Source organism: Notolepis coatsorum, assembly GCF_963971535.1.
Source record: "Notolepis coatsorum genome assembly, chromosome: 1".
In the NCBI taxonomy this organism is placed as follows: domain Eukaryota; kingdom Metazoa; phylum Chordata; class Actinopteri; order Aulopiformes; family Paralepididae; genus Notolepis; species Notolepis coatsorum.
Genome location: NC_140165.1, coordinates 241,931,380 through 241,955,263, shown reverse-complemented (window position 1 = coordinate 241,955,263; position 23,884 = coordinate 241,931,380). Strand labels below are relative to the sequence as shown.

The 23,884-nt window shown below is 43.6% G+C and overlaps 1 protein-coding gene across 1 annotated transcript in view; it reads right to left on the bottom strand.

Annotated features, from left to right (window-relative positions):
• The window catches only part of sez6b (seizure related 6 homolog b), a 419,489-nt gene that overhangs the window by 275,165 nt on the left and 120,440 nt on the right, over positions 1 to 23,884 (bottom strand). The window contains 1 exon segment of the mRNA XM_084309484.1: positions 6,593 to 6,729. Coding sequence (XP_084165610.1) covers positions 6,593 to 6,729 — 137 coding nt within the window.

Sequence of the window (23,884 nt, the reverse complement as noted above, 5' to 3'; positions counted from 1 at the left end):
GCGCCTTGCCCGGTGCGTTATAGCCCCCTGTGCGCGGGTCTTGCCTGGTGCGTTATAGCCCCTGTGCGCTTGCGCCTTGCCCCGTTATAGTAGCCCCTGTGTGCGCGCCTTGCCCGGTGCGTTATAGCCCCCGTGCGCTTGCGCCTTGCCCGGTGCGTTATAGCCCCTGTGCGCTTGCACCTTGCTTGGTGCGTTATAGCCCCCGTGCGCGCGCCTTGCTTGGTGCGTTATAGCCCCCGTGCGCGCGCCTTGCTTGGTGCGTTAACTTATAGCCCCCGTGCGCGCGCCTTGTCCGGTTATAGCCCCCATGGCGAGGAGAAAAGCAAAAACATAACTCTGATCTTCAAAGACCAAGTGAACAATGAGACGTTTGTTTGAAGGTTCCGCTCTAAAATAACCTTTCCTCCTCTAAAGGGTCGTGTTAAGAGACATCTGCATGTCTGTGTTCAATGCGAGGCTGAGTGGTATTAACAGTTATATAATAATCAGGTAAATAATCTCCGATAACAGAGGAGAATAGTCTAAACACAAGAAAATGTTCCCCTTGACACTGTAATCCAAAAAAAACATTGATCTTGCTGCACAATTTGAAGAAACATTGCGTTCTGCAAATTGATCTCCAAACCCCGCCCTCTTTTCTTGTCCCTCCAATCACAACTGTTGCTAGGGAAGGGCGGGGTTTGAGATATAGGTCAATTGGACAAAAACTGTTGGACGACGAGCACATTTCATGTTGACATTAGGGCTCTGTGAAGTATTTCTGAATGTGACTGATGTGTGATTATTATTCATGATCAGTGTTGGGTAGCGTGTTATAGAAACGCTGTTACTTTTGGCAGTAACTAGTACTCTAACACTGGTTCCTGACAGGCAGCGAGCGAGCGAACTGGAGACGAAATCGCGCGCGACACTGTCCTGATATGACGCGGCGCGTGTCCGAGTGTGTCTGTGTGTGTGTGTGTTACCTGGAAGCACACGGGGGGGGGGGGAAGCAGCCTGCGATTCTTGACCAATAAAAAGTGTTTAGGGGCGGGACTCGGCCGCGTAATCGCTCAACTAGAGACACAGCGAGCGAATATCTGAGGGGTGGACGACATCGCTGGTCAGTTCGCTGTCGCTCGCGGCAGGTCAGGATAGTCTGATTGAAACGAATACATTTTAATCATTTTCGCAATCACGCTCGCTCGCGTCGCTCCCTGTCAGGAAGGGGTGTAACGCATTACTTTTGAAATTCACTAACGCAGTTACCGTTTCTGAATGGTTCATTACTGCGTTCTTTTTGAGTAGACTGGTAGCGAGCGGTAGCGATGCAGTGCAGTCCTCCTGACTGCTGTCTGTGTCACCTCACCTGTGGAGACACGCTGTGGGCGTGTTTTGTTTACTCTAGTCTTGACTGTCATAGCGACGCCCACTACTAGCCTTTTTACACATGGATATTCTCACTATTTCTCTTTTGTCGAGCACAAATGGCCTTTTCCAGTGTTTAGCATTGTTTTCTAGCAATGTGGGGTTGTATCAATGGGGTCTGTGTCTCTAATTCTTATTTTGGCTCATCAGTCCAGTCTGGAGTTCACGAGATCCTCCCTCACTGAACTAAGCTATTCTGAATTTCGCGTGCCTGTGACGTCCAATAATTCTCATCTGCATAACTAACGCCCCCCTCTATGGTTGTAGAACTAACGCCCCCTCTATGGTTGTAGCCACACTCAACCATTCTCTCAACAACAGAGCGAGTGGAAATACTGACACTTCCTCAAACGGGTTGACGTGGCGCGGGTGCTGACAGAGAGAGCAGAGAACGAGCGAGCGAGAGAGAGGGAGAGAGAGAGAGAGAGAGAGAGAGAGAGAGAGAGAGAGAGAGAGAGAGAGAGAGAGGGACACGGAGCATTTACACACACACTCCTGACTGTGCGCGCGGGGAAACACACACACGCAGTCTGGAGCACTAGCATATCACTGTCAACCTGCTGCAAAATATCATTGCGCACGCTCCCACGCGCGCGCCCGTATTACGATCCGTGCAATAATATTCACAGGGGTATATATTGTCATTTGTCAGTTACCAATGCATTGTCCCGTGGGATTATGCCCTCCCGCGGCAAAATTAATTAGTATCCCCCTCAATCTCTCTATGTCTCTCTCTGTCTGCCAGTGCAGACTGTGGGTGACTGTCACTCAAAGCGCTTATGGGCGGAGCCCAGCCCGAAACAGCTTGAAATCTTGAAGTGGAAAAATGCTGCTTTACAGTACTTGATTAGAAATAAATAAAAAAAAATTGAAAAAAATAACTTACAGATGTGTTCCATAGACTCACAGGAATTGTGTAACATTGCCCAAATAGTTAAAGGAATAGCAAAACATGGGACCTTTAAATGTAATTTGTGTCTTGGCTCAAAGATCCGATCTACTCGCCACCTGCTTTCAGGGATCTAGTTAGCATGATACCAGGCAGCACACGGCAAATGGGACGGAACACTTTTTCCAACTACTTGGCGAGAGAATATACAAAATGGAAATGAGCGAAAGAAAATGTTTTGAGGGGCGGCTACGTGGTGCAGTGGGCAAGGCCCTCACCACGAATACTGGAGACGCTGGGTTCGCCTGTTCGAGCACAGCGCTCCACATTGCTTTCAGTTTAGCTGGTCGTCCGTACTAATACACATTGGCAGTATTAGGGGGTGGGAAACTGATGGGTGGGGATCGGGCGTTGTGGACAGCGACTCCTACAGGTCGGTTGGTGCGCCTGCGCAGTAGAATCAGGAAGCGATGGGGGCGGCGCCCCTCCAAAGCGCAGACCCCTGACGCTGAAAGATCGCGCCGCGCAGGTGAAAAGATGTGACTGCTGTTACCTCGAGTATCGGAGGGGACTCGTGCTATGTACTGTATGACTTAGTCCACATTGCAGCCGGCTTGTGGGAGGCAAGAAACAGCGTTCGAGACAGGGGAGGGTTGAATTGGATGATACGAAATTGGGATGGGAGAAAAATAGAAAATCGGAGAAAAGGTGGATCAAAATTTTTTTAAATTAAATTGAGACTTTGGTGAGTTCAGTGATGTGAATGCAAATGAATGGAAACTGTCAAGTTTATCAACAGATTTTGACTGTAAGAATCTGCAAGGGAATCTCATCAATACTAATCAAACAATATAGTAATTTCATGCACAATTGATATCTAACTATTCTAACGTTGCAATGCACGATTGATATCTTAACCAACGTTGCAAGACGGTTATAATGAAACGCTCCGACATCAAGGCTGTTCCTTCAACCTAAGCGGCGATACAATCTAACCGTCTGATTAGGCACGGCACATTTCTTATTACATCGGGACAACATATCTTTGTGTTTGTGTCAGGTTTGTGTTTGTATAGACCACATTGCTTAGCAGAGTTCAGTGATGAATGCAAATTAATGAAAACTGTCAAGTTGATCAACAGATTTTTACTGTAAGTATCTGTAAGGGCATTAATGGGATCAATTGATTTCTAAATAGTTACTTTTCACAGCAACGCATTACTTTTGGGTGTAAGTAACTAGTAAAGTAACTGCGTTACTTTTTAAATGAAGTAACTAGTAAAGTAACTGAGTTACTATTTTTCAGTAACTAGCACAACACTGATATACTGTTATGGGGCTAAGTAAGCAATCAACCCTGCAAAAGAACACTTAGTTGTTCTGTATATTTGTTCAGACAATGTGAGTACACATACAGAAATTCTGCTCTAAACTAGGGCCAACGTTGCAATGTTACATTTCCCTAAAAACTTATGAAAATGTAAAGATTTTTAAAACCCTTTAATTTATGCACTACTACAACAACATCTGTAAGGTAAAATGTACTAATGTTTTTCTATATTTGGGCTTCACAGGCTTAAATCCTCTCATCCAGCTACGTGGCCGGTGTGGTTATAGGGCTTTATTTGGAAGCAGAGACACAATGAGACCTGCTCATTAAAACACGTCAGGGCTCACCACGAAAGAAGAGAAGCAAGACCTCCATCTCACTCCTGAACCTGCATTAGTAGCTTTAACAATGAATTAGTATCAACCATGAAGATGTGACCATGCGCATGAATGAATGAATGAATGAAAACTTTATTTAACAGATTGCAGAATGGGTACAATACAGTACGGCTCAATACATACAATTGTTAAGGGGATGCAGACCTGAGAAAGACGTTTGTCTTGTTTCCATCAGGGTCCCCCATTTTCAATTCATATAGACATTTATGACATACACAACATACATGACATTTATGGCATAGGGACATATAGGTATTTAGTACTGATACATTTGTGACATAGGCGGTATTCAAATATACCGTACTGTTACCCCTAGATCCTGACAGAGTATATACATATGATGGGGAGGGGACTGTACATTAGGAGGGGGTGGGTGGGTGGGAGGGAAATATACATACGGCGGGGAGGGAATATATACATGCGGTGGGGAGGAGACTGTCTATTAGGAGGTGGTGGGCATGATTAACGTCTCCGGTTCCACACAACCTAAGACCTTTGTTGCATGTGTGGTGAATGTGTGGTGAATGTATGGTGAATGTGTGGTGAATGTGTGGTGAATGTGTGGTGAATGTGTGTGTGGTGAATGTGTGGTGAATGTGTGGTGAATGCCGGAGGAAATAATTATCTTGGCTGGTTGTTACAATTTATTAGGTCAAATAGGAGAATTGGCTTAGAGGGGCCCGAGCGAGCCCCCGGGCCGAGGGGGTCCCGTGATGAGTGACCCAGCAAGCCCCCTGGCTGAGGGGGTCCCGTGATGAGTGCCACCCAGCGAGCCCCCTGGCTGAGGGGGTCCCATGATGAGTGCTGAGGGGGTCCCGTGATGAGTGCCACCCAGCGAGCCCCCTGGCTGAGGGGGTCCCATGATGAGTGCCACCCAATGAGCCCCCCTGGCCGAGGGGGTCCCGTGATGAGTGACCCAACGAACCCTCAACCCTCTGAATCGGAAGGGGGTAGGAGGTTGAGACACACAGGAGGGGGCTGGAAGGGGGATGGTTTAGGTGTTGCAGGTGAGAGACACAGGGTGGTGACTGGTGGATCAGGGGACACAGGGATTGATCGAGGGAGACGGGATGTGGGTATTGGAGACTATAGTGGGTGTGGCGAGGGAGGATAAATGGGAGGGGGAGATACAATTTCCACCATGTCATCCCCCTTCTCTCTACCCTCAATTCCCTGTCACTCACTGTCCTATCCAATGAAGCAGAAATTCCCTAAAAAATATCTTAACATAAAAGAAATCCAACATAGCTTTCTTCTTCGAACCCCCCCCCCCCCCCCCCCCCCTCCCCATCCCCTCCAAGTGTTGGTTAGTACCGTCTAATAATAATAATAATAATCCATTTTATTTGTAATGCACTTTTCATTCAAGCAGATCACAAAGTGCTACAGGTTTAAAAACATAGTATGAACAGAAAAGCAAAAACAACAACACAAGAAAAAAGAAAACCACAAGAAAATGTGAATTTATATGTGACATTAATATATAGCAATCGAAGGCCTTTTGAAATAGAAAGTCAGGCTGGTCTAGGCTGCATAGCTCTGTCCACGACTCGACCGGCGAACATTCACAGAAGTACTGTGTCGTGATAAGAGAAGAAAAAAAAACACACTCAACGTTTCTTTTTAGCAGTCTAAATGGAGTAGCGGTACAAAACAAAAAGGGTAGTGTCGGATTGTGTCCAAAAAACATTACGAGCGCAGGGGCCGCACAACACGGGCATAAATAAAACCCCGGCGTGGCGTAGGTCACGATCACAGTATTGATTTAGATGTCAGCGCCGTCACCTCACTGGGAAAACAACCCATTTGAATGTGCAAAGAGCAGCGTCCACAGCCCCCCCCCCCCCCCCCCCCCTGCGGTCCAGCGGGTGGGGGAGGGGGGGATAACTCTTTATTTTCAGTGGATTTCTCTCCCGGCACGTCAGCTTTAATGGGGGGGGGGTGTGGGCAAGAGTGACAGGAGAATCAGGAGAGCTGCTAAAAACGACCCCCGGGGACAGGCGGCCTGCCCCACGCAGGTCACTGACATGTATTTCATGTGACATTTTGTCGAACGAGGTCATAATCCGCACTCCCGACACACAGCGTTTATAGATACTGCGCCACTGTGAGACGGTGTATATATATATATGTGTGTGTTATTCCAGCGGACCGCGGAAGGCGAGAGGAACTACTGTTGTGTTATTTATCATGTTGTTATCAGATGCATCAGAGAGGGGCAGGCCTCTCCCCCACAGGATTGGATCCCAGGTCAGCAGAGGTCAAACGGCCTATAACGCAGGGGACGTTTAGAGGCTCACTGGCAGCAACAGTCTGTAACTGTTTTAACTGACTTATATTAGTGCATTTTATAAGTGATGTGGTGTTCTTCCTTTTAATGCACTTCATCTATGTATATGTTACGTTATATATATATGTAAAAAAAAAATATTGTATCACTATGTACAAAATGCATGCATTGAAATGTCTGTGAGTCTCGACGACATTGAAAATGAGGGCGACCTCAATATTGTCCTATAAAGAAAGGTTTGAATTGAATACACGCAGCGTCTCTGGAGGAGCTCTTACCTGTATCTCCACTCCGTAGCCCATGTACACGGTGACGGTGTAGCTGCAGTCCACAGGGGCGGAGTGGAAGCCGGTGCTGGACTGCGGCGGCGCCTCGATGTAGCCCTCTGGTCCGGTGAGGTTGAGCTGGCAGAGCCCTGCGGGCAGAGAGGCACGGCAAGAGAGGGAGTCATTATGACAGGACCAGTGACCCCCCCCCCATCCATATCCTGCATGGCCTCAAGTGTCTACTGCCAACACTCACACATGCTAACTCCCTGTTGTACATGCATGCTTGCCTTGCACACACACATGTGTAATGTGTAATGGGGGTGACAGTGGCTCAGGAGGTAGAGCGGTCATCTGGTAATCTGGAGGTTCCCGGCTCGATTCCTGCTCCTTCCTCCCGGGCAGAAGTGTCCTTGAGCAAGACCCTTAACACCCCTAACTGCTCCCGATGAGCAGGTTGGCATCTTGCATGGTTGCCTCCGCCGTCGGCGTGTGAATGTGTGAGTGAATGGGTCAAATGTGAGGAACAAATTGTGGATAAAATAGCTATATTAATGCACAATTTACCATTTAATGCATAGATGCAGAGTACACACACACACACACACACACACACACATACACTCTGAAGCTGAAAGTTCTTCCTTCTTTTGCTGCATTTAAAAGTATGATCTCCAACCACTGTGTCAACTTGTAACTGTCTTAGTTGATTTTTTATTGTTTATTTGTATTTATTGTGCCTATATGTATGAAATTGATAAACTGTGTATTTTTTTTAAGCTCGCTGTAAAATTAGGGTAATCTCTGTGTCTCTCACAAGTTGAAAATGACACACACACACACACACACACACACACACACACACACACACACAGACACAGACACACACACCAACAATGGGTTGGAAAAATATAATCCCATTAAAATGTGGGAAAGAAACTCAAATGAAGGTGATCATTTGTCCCATAAAATTCTATGAAAAGAATCTAAATCCTATTAAAATTAAATAAAAATGTAAAAGTGTTACATGGCAGATATACTGTAAAGGTGGCCTGCATTTGGAGTGAGGACCTTCCATTGACAACATTTGGAGTGAGGACCTTCCATTGACAACATTTGGAGTGGGGACCTTCCATTGACAACACTTGGAGTGAGGACCTTCCATTGACAACACTTGGAGTGAGGACCTTCCATTGACAACATTTGGAGTGAGGACCTTCTATTGACAACATTTGGAGTGAGGACCTTCCATTGACAACACTTGGAGTGAGGACCTTCCATTGACAACATTTGGAGTGAGGACCTTCCATTGACAACACTTGGAGTGAGGACCTTCCATTGACAACATTTGGAGTGAGGACCTTCCATTGACAACACTTGGAGTGAGGACCTTCCATTGACAACATTTGGAGTGAGGACCTTCCATTGACAACACTTGAAGTGGGGACCTTCCATTGACAACAGTTGGAGTGAGGACCTTCCATTGACAACACTTGGAGTGAGGACCTTCCATTGACAACACTTGGAGTGAGGACCTTCCATTGACAACACTTGGAGTGAGGACCTTCCATTGACAACATTTGGAGTGAGGACCTTCCATTGACAACATTTGGAGTGAGGACCTTCCATTGACAACACTTGGAGTGAGGACCTTCCATTGACAACACTTGGAGTGAGGACCTTCCATTGACAACATTTGGAGTGAAGACCTTCCATTGACAGCATTTGGAGTGAGGACCTTCCATTGACAACATTTGGAGTGAGGACCTTCCAATGACAGCATTTTGGAGTGAGGACCTTCCATTGACAACATTTGGAGTGAGGACCTTCCAATGACAGCATTTTGGAGTGAGGACCTTCCATTGACAACATTTGGAGTGAGGACCTTCCAATGACAACATTTGGAGTGAGGAACTACTGAGGACCTTCCATTGACAACATTTGGAGTGAGGACCTTCCATTGACAACATTTGGAGTGAGGACCTTCCATTGACAACATTTGGAGTGAGGACCTTCCATTGAGAACATGCCCTGCTAGGCCCCTAGCAACACGTTACCATTCCTAAAGTGTCAAACCCACTCCCCCAGTTAATTCTGCCGCCTGGCACACAGACGCCATTCTCAGTGACTCAGTTTAGTGGTTGACGCATAGTAATAGCGCCTCTCTCTCTTTCTCTCTCCCCCCACGGAGATAACACACGCTCGTAGCTTGACACATAATAACAGTGCTAATTATGTCGACATAGGCCTGTGTCAGCATGCTGCTACTTTTCATCTAGGCATCTGGTTACCATGGATACAGGGCTCTGGAAAGTTGACACAGTGTTATTCCAAAATACATTTTATCTACTGATGAAGACAATACTATAGACTAAGCATCTACTGATGGAGACAATACTATAATTATAGACTAAGAATCTTCTGGTAGAGACAATACTATAGACTAAGCATCTACTGATGGAGACAATACTATATAGACTAAGCATCTACTGATGGAGACAATGCTATAGACCAGAGGTGGGCAATTATTTTTCCCGGGGGGCCGAATGAGCAACTGAAAATATGTTGGGGGGCCGGGCCAAAATTCCAAACTCAATTATGCATAATATACATTTTATTTCTATATAAAAAGCAGTAAATGGCATTGTTTTGACCCCTGGTAAGAGTGTATGTTATTATTTGGCAATTAAAAGGTGAGGTTAGCTTTCAAAAATATCATTTATTCAAATAGAATTTATTTCCAAAATGATAAACAAAATGTGAAACATTAATAACAAAGGGCATTTTGAGTTTCATATACTATTGAAACAAGGATTTTCTTAGCTTTCTAAAGACATCACATCATCTTATAGCAAAAATAAACAAGACATGTCACTGAACTGTGTAAAGAAAAGTGTCCCAGTTTTGTAGCCTTTTTTACTTTACATGCCTATATTAAACATTTAAGAAAAAAATATATCAAGTGTCCCATTTCACTTGTTATATTTCCACATTTTAGTGTTCTTCAGTTCTTTTTTGTTTCATTCAGTGTGAGAAATCCAGTCTCTGTTGAGCTTTAACAAGTCCATCAAAGTCAGGTTGCATGTCTGAGGTGGAGATGCGAAGCACAGCTGCCAGATGTTCATCAGTGAGAGAGGATCTGTACCTGGACTTGGTAAACGAGAATGAGAATGTCTGTTCACATATGTAGGTGGATCCAAAGAGAACCAACATCTTCTGAGCATGTCTCCTAAGCGTATATTGTGCGTGTGAACGTTGACATGAAAAGAAAAAAGTTAAAAAAAAAAAATATATATATATTAAAAAATAATATTTTTTTTATTTTTTTTTATTATCATGTAATCTTTCGCGGGCCGGTCAGAATCATCCCGCGGGCCCCCCCCCCCCCTCCCATCCATATCCTGCATGGCCTCAAGTGTCTACTGCCAACACTCACACATGCTAACTCCCTGTTGTACATGCATGCATGCTTGCACACACACATGTGTAATGTGTAATGGGGGTGACAGTGGCTCAGGAGGTAGAGCGGTCGTCTGGTAATCTGGAGGTTCCCGGCTCGATTCCTGCTCCTTCCTCCCGGGCAGAAGTGTCCTTGAGCAAGACCCTTAACACCCCTAACTGCTCCCGATGAGCAGGTTGGCATCTTGCATGGTTGCCTCTGCCGTCGGCGTGTGAATGTGTGAGTGAATGGGTCAAATGTGAGGAACAAATTGTGGATAAAATAGCTATATTAATGCACAATTTACCATTTAATGCATAGATGCAGAGTACACACACACACACACACACACACACACACCTACACACACACACACACACACATACACTCTGAAGCTGAAAGTTCTTCCTTCTTTTGCTGCATTTAAAAGTATGATCTCCAACCACTGTGTCAACTTGTAACTGTCTTAGTTGATTTTTTATTGTTTATTCGTATTTATTGTGCCTATATGTATGAAATTGATAAACTGTATTTTTTTTTAAGCTCGCTGTAAAATTAGGGTAATCTCTGTGTCTCTCACAAGTTGAAAATGACACACACACACACACACACACAGACACACACACACACACACACCAACAATGGGTTGTCTCTGGACATTTTCTCTCTCTCAGTGCTCGATTACATCACTTTCTGTGTAGACATTGTTACAACTTGGAAGCAGATCCGTGTCTTTCCAAATGTCAAACCCTGGATGACACAGAACATAAAATCACTATTACGAGCTAGGAATGCAGCACATAGATCAGGTGACACCAACGCATACAGTGCAGCGAGATCAGACCTGAAAAAAGGAGTCAGATCTGCTAAGCTGTCATACAAAAACCGCATTGAAGCCCACTTCAACAGCGCCTCAAACCCCCGTCAGGTGTGGGAGGGTGTCAGGGCTATATCGGACTACAAGGGCAGAACATCCCCCCTCGTCAACGGCAGCGCCCCCCTAGCGGAGGAGTTAAACATCTTTTATGCACGTTTTGACAGGGACAACAAGGACCCGGTGTTGCCCCCTCTCCCCTCTGACGGCTCCACCATAGTCCTGAGCACTCATGAGGTTAGACTCAGATGGAGTCCTGGGACGGGTGCTCAAGGACTGTGCGGCTGAACTAGCCCCAGTTCTCACCACCATCTTCAACCTGTCTCTGGGCTCATACTGGGTTCCCGCATGTCTTAAAGCAGCCACAATAGTCCCGGTTCCAAAGAAACCTAAAGTCACAGGCCTGAACGACTACAGACCTGTGGCACTCACCCCCATCGTCGCAAAATGCTTTGAGAGACTGGTCATGAAACATATAAAAGCCTCCATACCGCCATCATTAGACCACAACCAGTTTGCCTACAGGAAGAACAGGTCAACAGAGGATGCTATTGCCATTGTGTTGCACACTCTGCTGGAACATCTAGAGCACAGGCACACATATGGTAGACTCCTTTTTGTTGACTTCAGTTCAGCTTTCAACACCATTCTACCCAACAAGCTCCACAGTAAACTGCACAAACTCGGACTGAACACCACACTATGCAACTGGATCTTGGACTTTCTCACAAATCGCACACAACATGTCAGGATTGGCAAGCACACATCCCCCACCCTGGCCATTAGCACCGGGGCCCCTCAGGGGTGTGTACTCAGCCCACTTCTCTACACACTTTTCACACACGACTGTTGTTCCTCCTCTCCATCTAACCTCATAGTAAAATTTGCAGACGACACAACAGTGCTCGGCCTCATCAGAGGGAATGATGAGACCTCATACAGGAGGGAGGTTGAGCAACTAGTGGAGTGGTGCGATGGTCATAACCTTGCTCTCAACCCCACGAAGACCAAGGAGATGATCATCGATTTCCGCAGGACTGGTGACCTCAGCCACTCTCCACTCCTCATTGGGAATGAGGAGGTGGAGAGGGTTTCAAAATTTAAGTTTCTGGGCGTGACAATGTCTGATGACCTGTCCTGGGGGGTCAGCATTGCCTCTGCTGTGGGCAAAGCACAGCAGCGCCTTTTCTATCTTAGGAAGCTTAAATGGGCTAAACTCCCACAGGGACTGATGGCCAACTTCTACCACTGCGCAGTAGAGAGTGTACTCACGTACGGACTACTGGTGTGGTTTACTGGCTGCACCAGGGCAGAGAAGGAGGCCATCCACAGAGTGGTCAAGGCTGCGAGGAGGATCACTGGAGCTAGCCTCCCAGATATCTCCACAGTCTTTACCTCCCGCTGCCTACGGCGTATAAATAACATCTTACTAGACCAGTACCACCCAGCAAACCATCTCTTTCAACTGCTGCCCTCTGGTCGAAGGTACAGATCCATCCAGTCCGGAACCAACAGCCTCTATCCACGGGCTGTCAGGCTGCTCAACGACGAACATCAACTTGCCCCCCCCCCCCCGCATCCCACCCCCGGTGACATAACTCCCACTCCCACATTACAACAATAACTGTGAACCGGACTTGCATTGCTGCACTATACAATACGTCATCCTTTGCAAGTCAACGCCCCCCCCCCCCTCCTTCCATCAATTCACTGGACTGAAATATTTATATTTATTAATTTATTTGCACTAGCACTAAATGCACTTGGGACAATGATGGTATGTTATATATTGAGAACATTGGGACATTGATACTTTATTACTATATTACTATTATTATTGACATTATTATTTTGCACATGCTATATCTTATGTTGTATGCCAGTGGTGATGTTCCTAACAAATTTCGTTGTACCAACAATGACAAATAAAGATCTATTCTATTCTATTGACAACATTTGGAGTGAGGACCTTCCATTGACAACACTTGGAGTGAGGACCTTCCATTGACAACATTTGGAGTGAGGACCTTCCATTGACAACACTTGGAGTGAGGACCTTCCATTGACAACACTTGGAGTGAGGACCTTCCATTGACAACACTTGGAGTGAGGACCTTCCATTGACAACATTTGGAGTGAGGACCTTCCATTGACAACACTTGGAGTGGGGACCTTCCATTGACAACACTTGGAGTGAGGACCTTCCATTGACAACATTTGGAGTGAGGACCTTCCATTGACAACATTTGGAGTGAGGACCTTCTATTGACAACATTTGGAGTGAGGACCTTCCATTGACAACATTTGGAGTGAGGACCTTCCATTGACAGCATTTGGAGTGAGTACCTTCCATTGACAACATTTGGAGTGAGGACCTTCCATTGACAACACTTGGAGTGAGGACCTTCCATTGACAACATTTGGAGTGAGGACCTTCCATTGACAACACTTGGAGTGGGGACCTTCCATTGACAACACTTGGAGTGAGGACCTTCCATTGACAACACTTGGAGTGAGGACCTTCCATTGACAACACTTGGAGTGAGGACCTTCCATTGACAACACTTGGAGTGGGGACCTTCCATTGACAACATTTGGAGTGAGGACCTTCCATTGACAACATTTGGAGTGAGGACCTTCCATTGACAACATTTGGAGTGGGGACCTTCCATTGACAACACTTGGAGTGGGGACCTTCCATTGACAACACTTGGAGTGGGGACCTTCCATTGACAACATTTGGAGTGAGGACCTTCCATTGACAACATTTGGAGTGAGGACCTTCCATTGACAGCATTTGGAGTGAGGACCTTCCATTGACAACATTTGGAGTGAGGACCTTCCATTGACAACACTTGGAGTGAGGACCTTCCATTGACAACATTTGGAGTGAGGACCTTCCATTGACAACATTTGGAGTGAGGACCTTCCATTGACAACACTTGGAGTGAGGACCTTCCATTGACAACATTTGGAGTGGGGACCTTCCATTGACAACACTTGGAGTGAGGACCTTCCATTGACAACACTTGGAGTGAGGACCTTCCATTGACAACACTTGGAGTGAGGACCTTCCATTGACAACACTTGGAGTGAGGACCTTCCATTGACAACATTTGGAGTGAGGACCTTCCATTGACAACATTTGGAGTGAGGACCTTCCATTGACAACACTTGGAGTGAGGACCTTCCATTGACAACATTTGGAGTGAGGACCTTCCATTGACAACACTTGGAGTGAGGACCTTCCATTGACAACATTTGGAGTGAGGACCTTCCATTGACAACATTTGGAGTGAGGACCTTCCAATGACAGCATTTTGGAGTGAGGACCTTCCATTGACAACATTTGGAGTGAGGACCTTCCAATGACAACATTTGGAGTGAGGAACTACTGAGGACCTTCCATTGACAACATTTGGAGTGAGGACCTTCCATTGACAACATTTGGAGTGAGGACCTTCCATTGACAACATTTGGAGTGAGGACCTTCCATTGAGAACATGCCCTGCTAGGCCCCTAGCAACACGTTACCATTCCTAAAGTGTCAAACCCACTCCCCCAGTTAATTCTGCCGCCTGGCACACAGACGCCATTCTCAGTGACTCAGTTTAGTGGTTGACGCATAGTAATAGCGCCTCTCTCTCTTTCTCTCTCCCCCCACGGAGATAACACACGCTCGTAGCTTGACACATAATAACAGTGCTAATTATGTCGACATAGGCCTGTGTCAGCATGCTGCTACTTTTCATCTAGGCGTCTGGTTACCATGGATACAGGGCTCTGGAAAGTTGACACGGTGTTATTCCAAAATACATTTTATCTACTGATGAAGACAATACTATAGACTAAGCATCTATGATGGAGACAATACTATATAGACTAAGAATCTTCTGGTAGAGACAATACTATAGACTAAACATATACTGATGGAGACAATACTATATAGACTAAGCATCTACTGATGGAGACAATGCTATAGACTAAACATATACTGATAGAGACAATACTATATACTAAGCATCTACTGATAGAGACACTACTATAGACTAAGCATCTACTGATGGAGACACTACTATAGACTAAGCATCTACTGATAGACACTACTATAGACTAAGCATATACTGATGGAGACAATACTATAGACTAAGCATATACTGATGGAGACAATAGGTAGTCGTACTGTAAGGTTCAATAATAGTTTCTTCCCCAAGGCCATACAACTGCTCAACTCCAACTCCTCCTAAATTTACCCCCTGCTGTTATGTTTCTCTGGTTTATGTTAGATTGAACTGACGTCTAGTTTTTCGTACTGTACTGTTCCGGCATGTATATGTTCTAGGTGATGTTTTCTGTACTGTACTGTTCCATGTGTCCTTTATGTTTTCTGTGGGTATTGTCGCAGCTACCACCTGCACCGTGCTTGAATTCCACCGGCCTGGCCGTGTGGCAATAAAAGGAACTTGAACTTGAATACTATAGACTAAGCATCTACTGATGGAGACAATACTATATTTAAGCATTACATCACGAGCAGGAGTGGTTTGTGAACAATAAACCATGCCTAGGGGTGGTCGTTAGACCCCCCTAGGCATGGTTTATTGTTCACAAATCACGACTGCAAGTGGTGTAATGCTTTTATACAACTGCCACATTCATCCATTCATACAATAAACACACATTAATCGAAGATTTATTGAAAAAACCAACCGCCAGAAAAAGTAGTTCCCACAACTACAAAAAAGACAAGTTGCCTCCATGTGGAAGCAGCTTGAAGTGCATCCAACCAACTAACACATCCAACTGTGTGTTATTGGAATGATTGAGAGAAGTTGCCTCCATGTGGAAGCAGCTTGAAGTGCATCCAACCAACTAACACATCCAACTGTGTGTTATTGCATCCAACTGCCTTTCAACTAAGGCATCCAACCAACTAACACATCCAACTGCCTTTCAACTAAGACATCGAACCAACTAACACATCCAACTGCCTTTCAACTAAGACATCCAACCAACTAACACATCCAACTTTTCTTTAGTTTTTAATTATGAAGTTAGTGGTTATTGGAATGATTGATTGATTGAAAATTGTATTACCAGATGCAGAATGGGTACAATACAGTATGGCTCAATACACACAATTGTTAAGGGGATGCAGACCTACTTTCTATAGAACTTCATTCTTAGATGCTTCTATAGAAAGTAGGTAAAACAAATTAAAAAGTTTTCTTCGCCCTATTTTTTTATTTATTTTTTTAAACCTACTGTAGAGGGCCTAAACTTAACCAGTTGGAAACCAAGCGTACAGTAATAAAATTAGTAATCAATCAATCAATCAATCAATCAATCAATCAACTGAATAGGCCATGCTCACTGGTCGCTTTCACATATAGTTTTGGTGGACTCGGTGCGGTTCTGGGGGTGAAGTTGCAACATTGTTGCATTCTTCATTTGGTTCGCCTGCGTTCACACAGATATCTGTCAGGCGGACCTTCTGAACAATGTCACGCGGTCGAAAAGGGCGCTTGTCTATTGGACAGTGGAAATGTGTGTGTGGCTGCGATCCCGTGTGTGCGCGCGCGCGCGCGTGTGTGTCTGTGTGTGGACTGCGGAGCCCTCCAGATCAGCGGAGCCGAGTTTTGACATGGCATTGATCCATTGTTCTATTGAAGCACATTACCACCATCCTCTCGCTAAACATCTTGTAGACCACAGTGTTTTTATGAGTGCCCACAAGTAGCTGTTTTATTAATAATATAATAAGCTGCGCGCCTCGGTAATAATAATAAACCGCGTTTTTTCTTCCTTCTTCCCAAGATGCACAGATATATAGATAGATAGATAGATAGATAGATAGATAGATAGATAGATAGATAGATAGATAGATAGATAGATAGATAGATAGATAGATAGATAGATAGATAGATAGATAGATAGATAGATAGATAGATAGATAGATAGATAGATAGATAGATAGATAGATAGATAGATAGATAGATAGATAGATAGATAGATAGATAGATAGATAGATAGATAGATAGATAGATAGATAGATAGATAGATAGATAGATAGATAGATAGATAGATAGATAGATAGATAGATAGATAGATAGATAGATAGATAGATAGATAGATAGATAGATAGATAGATAGATAGATAGATAGATAGATAGATAGATAGATAGATAGATAGATAGATAGATAGATAGATAGATAGATAGATAGATAGATAGATAGATAGATAGATAGATAGATAGATAGATAGATAGATAGATAGATAGATAGATAGATAGATAGATAGATAGATAGATAGATAGATAGATAGATAGATAGATAGATAGATAGATAGATAGATAGATAGATAGATAGATAGATAGATAGATAGATAGATAGATAGATAGATAGATAGATAGATAGATAGATAGATAGATAGATAGATAGATAGATAGATAGATAGATAGATAGATAGATAGATAGATAGATAGATAGATAGATAGATAGATAGATAGATAGATAGATAGATAGATAGATAGATAGATAGATAGATAGATAGATAGATAGATAGATAGATAGATAGATAGATAGATAGATAGATAGATAGATAGATAGATAGATAGATAGATAGATAGATAGATAGATAGATAGATAGATAGATAGATAGATAGATAGATAGATAGATAGATAGATAGATAGATAGATAGATAGATAGATAGATAGATAGATAGATAGATAGATAGATAGATAGATAGATAGATAGATAGATAGATAGATAGATAGATAGATAGATAGATAGATAGATTTCCATTTTGTTAAAGATTATTGTCCGCCATCTTGTTTTCTCCCGGAGTGTGCCGGCAGAGTGATAATATGTGATTCGGTTGTGGGCGGGTCCTGGGCCCAGGACCGTGGATTGTTCCCAATAAATACGTGTAAATGGACTGTTTCAGCCAATCAGAATCGAGAAATTTGCATGCCGTTGTATAATATAGACCAAGCATCTTGGACTTGACATGTCCGTTCCCCCTCTCTGTGTCTCTGCCTTTCTCTCAAACATATAAAGAGTGAACTTTAACACTTTAGTGAACAATGCATTTCTACCAGGTTTATAGAGGTAAGCCATGTGTAGTTGAGCAGCCCACTATATCGGCCTTGCCTAATAGATCTACAGTGCATGTAATTATTTGGACAGTGAGTTAAAAAGTTAGTGACCTCGGACGTATCCCTCAAACTTAAAATGGCACATTTTCAAAGTGAGGAAACAGCCGAAATGTCCTTCCCAAGAAAGTATAGTAATTCAATCACACACACGCACAATTGTGCAAAACATAATTTGCATTTGCATTAACGCCAGCAGGTTACTGCAGGTTATTGGCACTGAGCTGCACTCACATCTCTCCCAGGTGGTCAGCTCTGAAATACACAAACACACACATACACACAAACACACGCACACACACACACACACACACACACACACACACACACACACACACACACACACACACACACACACACACACACACACACACACACACACACAGACACACACACTAATTCTGTTTCAAGGTTTTCTGCTTCCCTCTCCCCCACTGGATGGGCACTGGGAGGAGACAGTTGAGGACATACTATTTTCCGGTCGCCTTGAGGTCTTTCTGCTTCACCACCTTTATCTCTCTCCCTCTCTCTCTCCATCTCTCTCTCTCTCTCTTGTCTCCCTCCCTCTCTCTCTCTCTGATTTCAAAAGTGAGCTTTTCGCTGGACTGCTTCCCCATGAAGAACATCCACTCTCTGTCCCCGAGTCACCTCCCCCTGAGCACTGACCTCAGCCTACTGACTGCACCACAAACTTGTCAGTCACCCTGTGTGTGTGTGTGTGTGTGTGTGTGTGTGTGTGTGTGTGTGTGTGTGTGTGTGTGTGTGTGTGTGTGTGTGTGTGTGTGTGTGTGTGTGTGTGTGTGTGTGTGTGTGGAGACTATGGTAAGGCTATTGTATGTTAACCCACATTTGAAACATCCTCTGTTATATTGTATGTGTACGATGGTTGCTGCACAGTCACAAACATAACTGAATAACTTCCAATGAGCTGATTGCACTGTTAGTGTTTATGTCCTATGGACATAAATAAAGCATTTAATGTGTGTGTGTGTGTGCGTGTGTATATGCATGTGCTATGTATCTACCATTCTAATACCACATTAGCATGGTATTAAGCTACCTTGGACTCGGACGCTAATACCAGTCACGACGCAGCGTGATCCCGCCCAGATGAGCTGATTAATGGAGGTCTTAACATCCACACCCTTCTTGTCCTGAAGGGGGGGGATCCATAAATTAACACCGGAGAAACGTCTACGCCGATATTCATCTTTTATTAACCATTCTCTGGTTTTTAATAAGTAATTGTCTGAGGGCCCTGTGCCGCCGTGCCTTACCAGACCTTCCTGGACCTCTTGATTGAGGGCAAGTAGCGCAATAATACTATTGTAATTAATTCCAGCTGGCCCATGGCTGTTCTGTTATGCAAGAGATGTGAAGCGAGAGGCTATGAGTCAAGAGTCAGACGAAGACCGAGCTTGAAAGCCAGAGACGTCTTAGAATAATGTCTCATAATAACCAGGGAGGTTTGTGTGAAGAAGAAAATAACTCCATAAATTCAGTTCAGCGTCTATAAAGGGACTGTAGTTAATGTATACATATCTGGATCAATGCATTTATTTAAACAGCATGATTTGTCGTTATTAGTATATTGGCATATTGTATTGATTAGTAATTGATATTCTGTCATCATCATTGGTCCTGTCTGCAGTGCCTGGTGGGTGCAGCTCTGTAAGCTTCCCTCTTGGTATCCATGTACCAGACAACCTCATCAACACCAAGGTCATTATTCAACATGAATCACTATTAGAGCCACGTGCGGTCCTGTTACCTGGGCTCTGCGTGATGATGATGATAGTGAGGTCATACAGAGTCCTATTACCTGGGTTCTGCATGGTGGTGATGATGATGATGATGATGATGATGATGATAGTGAGGTCATACAGAGTCCTATTACCTGGGTTCTGCATGGTGATGATGATGATGATGATGATGATGATGATGATGATGATGATGATGATAGTGAGGTCATACAGAGTCCTATTACCTGGGTTCTGCATGGTGGTGATGATGATGATGATGATGATAGTGAGGTCATACAGAGTCCTATTACCTGGGTTCTGCATGGTGGTGATGATGATGATGATGATGATGATAGTGAGGTCATACAGAGTCCTATTACCTGGGTTCTGCATGGTGGTGATGATGATGATGATGATGATAGTGAGGTCATACAGAGTCCTATTACCTGGGTTCTGCATGGTGGTGATGATGATGATGATGATGATGATGATGATGATGATGATAGTGAGGTCCTACAGAGTCCTATTACCTGGGTTCTGCATGGTGATGATGATGATGATGATGATGATGATGATGATGATGATGATGATGATGATGATGATGATGATGATGATGATGATGATGAGGATGATAGTGAGGTCCTACAGAGTCCTGTTACCTGGGTTCTGCATGGCGATGATGATGATGATAGTGATGATGATGACGATAGTGATGATGATGATGATGATGATGATGGTGATCATGATGATGATGATGATGATAGTGATGATGATGATGAATGAATGAAAGATTTTTTATTTTCAAACAAGTATAAAAACAAAAAATATATCTGTTCATTTGACAAAGATAACCAGTTAAACAAATCATAGTGTACCCTGTTTGAAAAAGGAGTAGGAAGAAGTATACATTTATCATTATTTACATATATATTTTATTTATTATTCCTACCCCTTTTTAACTATTCATCACAAATTATATAATTTGATTCTATTGTTAATTATATACATTTTGTATAAACACTGTGTCACAATATAATCGAATACATTTATATAAATATACATATAAATATATAATATATACTAAATAAATACCATATAATATACAACATTTCTAAAAAAAATATTTATTTACATCTTACCCTCGATCAACACACTTCCTCTTCCAGATACCTATTTAAGAAAAATGTCTTGTACATCTTTTTTTATTGATTTATGTTTGTACTCTGTTTTAGGTCTAATTCCAGACTGTTCCACAAGTCCACCCCACAGATTGATATGCACATCATTTCATTTTGGTTCTGACACGTTTTTTTTTTTTTAGTTTAGCTCTCCTCTCAGATTATAGCCACCTTCTCTTTCCCTGTACATTATTTGTATATTTTAACAGGTTATTTCTGGCTTTGTACATGATTTGTGAAATTTGACCAGATCTATACATTTCAAGGTGTTTGATTTAAGAGTGTTCTGTTAGTATATCCTACATTGTTTATTGTCCTTATTGCTCTATTAAGTAATATGTATATTGTCTGTAGGGTGCATTTGTAGTTATTTCCCCAGACCTCCACACAGTAAGACAGATACGGTAAAAACAGTGGACTGTATAAAGCGTGTAATGATTTATGATCCAATTATGTGTTTCGTTTTCCCTAGAATTCCAGTGCATTTTGCCAGTTTAGCTCGGACATGGCTTACATGGGGTTTCCATCTTGTGGTCTATGATTATTCCAAGAAATGTATTCTCATAAACTCTTTCTATGTGTGTATTGTTTATCATCAGGTTTACCTGTACATTTGTGTTATGTTTTCCAAACAGCATGATCTTTGTTTTCCCCAGATTTAGTGATAATTTGTTTTTGTCTAACCACTAATACCATACATTTCTAATTTATTGAATAATATATCATGGCGTCGAAAGCTTTTTTTAAGTCAATAAATACTCCAATAGCAATTTTTCTGTTCTTCTGTTAATTCCAAGAGTGCCAATGATGTTGATCTGTCTGTTCTGAATCCATATTGACTGTCTGTCAGCAGGTTGTGTTTTTCAATACATTTGTCTAGTCTGTCAGTAAAAGGTAAAAGTATTCTGGAGAATCGGGAAAGCAAAGAAACAGGCCTGTAATTTGTGAAATGGTGTCTATCTCCGGTTTTAAACAGTGGTATCACTTTTGCTATTTTCATATTGTTGGGGAATTGAACAACTTGCAGATGTGGGTTAGTGGCTTTGCAATTCCTTCAATAACTGCTTTTACTGTTCCAGTCGGTGGACGTTTTATTTTCTGCATTTTCTTACAGCCTCTATGACTTATTTTTCATCCACTAAAAGATTGTATTTATATTTCTGTCCCTGCTATTCTCAACAGCTCCACCTTCTGTTGTCCATTTTTGCTGCCAATTCTGGTCGCTTTTTACTGTTCCGCAACAGTAAGTTACTTCCGGGGTAGGCCTGATTGGCCCCGACAGGCACGTGACGCGCAACTTTCTCTGCCGCGCGGCACGCTCCGCGGAGCGGAGCGGCAGAGCTTGCGGAATTATGTAACCGTCCTAATCCGCCATGATTTTCATTCGGCGCTTCAGCTCACCTGGCAGAGCAGCGGTCCTGCGATCCTGCGGTCCGTTGTTGACGAGTTCGAATCCCATCAATTTTTTTTTTTTTAACGTGATTTTTTTTTTAACGTGTATTCTTTCGCCGGTTAAGGTTAGGCATGGTTAAGGTTAAGGTTAAGGTTAGGCATTGTTTCGGAGTTGGTTAAGGGTAGAACGGTTAAGTTTAGGCGCTGTTAAGGAGCTGGTTAAGGTTAGAGTTTGTCTTAGAGAATGGCAATATTCTTTCTATGGTTAAGGTTAGGCATGGTTAAGGTTAAGGTTAAGGTTAGGCATTGTTTCGGAGTTGGTTAAGGTTAGAACGGTTAAGTTTAGGCGCTGTTAAGGAGCTGGTTAAGGTTAGAGTTTGTGTTAGAGAATGGCAATAGACAGCCTATTTCCGCGCGACAGCTCTCAGCAGCCTCGTTGCGCGTCCTGAGTTTGCCGCGTCACGTGCCTGTCGGGGCCAATCAGGCCTACCCCGGAAGTAACTTACTGTTGCGGAACAGTAACACGCATTCTGGTCCCACATTTACAAAGAACTTGTTAAAGCCATCAACCACCATGATGATGATAATGATGATGATGATGATGATGATGATGATGATGATGATGATGATGATGATAGTGAGTGGTGGTGATGACGGTGGTCGTGTTGATGATGGTGATGATGACAGTGGTGGTGTTGATGATGGTGATGATGACAGTGGTGGTGGTGTGGTGATGATGATGGTGGTGGTGATGATGATGACAGTGGTGATGATGACAGTGGTGGTGTGGTGATGACAGTGGTGGTGGTGATGATGACAGTGGTGGTGATGATGACAGTGGTGGTGATGATGACAGTGGTGGTGATGATGACAGTGGTGGTGGTGATGACAGTGGTGGTGATGATGACAGTGGTGGTGGTGATGATGACAGTGGTGGTGATGATGACAGTGGTGGTAGTGATGACAGTGGTGGTGGTGGTGATGATGACGACAGTGGTGGTGATGATGACAGTGGTGGGATGATGACAGTGGTGGTGGTGATGACAGTGGTGGTGATGATGACAGTGGTGGTGATGATGACAGTGGTGGTGATGATAGTGGTGGTGGTGATGCTGATAGTGGTGATGATGATAGTGGTGGTGGTGGTGATGATGACAGTGGTGGTGATGATGACAGTGGTGGTGATGATGACAGTGGTGGTGGTGATGATGACAGTGGTGGTGGTGACAGTGGTGGTGGTGATGACAGTGGTGGTGGTGATGACAGTGGTGGTGATGATGACAGTGGTGGTGGTGATGATGACAGTGGTGGTGATGACAGTGGTGGTGGTGATGACAGTGGTGGTGGTGATGATGACAGTGGTGGTGGTGATGACAGTGGTGGTGGTGATGATGATAGGTGATGATGACAGTGGTGGTGGTGATGACAGTGGTGGTGGTGATGATGATAGTGGTGATGATGATAGTGGTGGTGATGATGATAGTGGTGGTGATGATGATGATAGTGGTGATGATGATAGTGGTG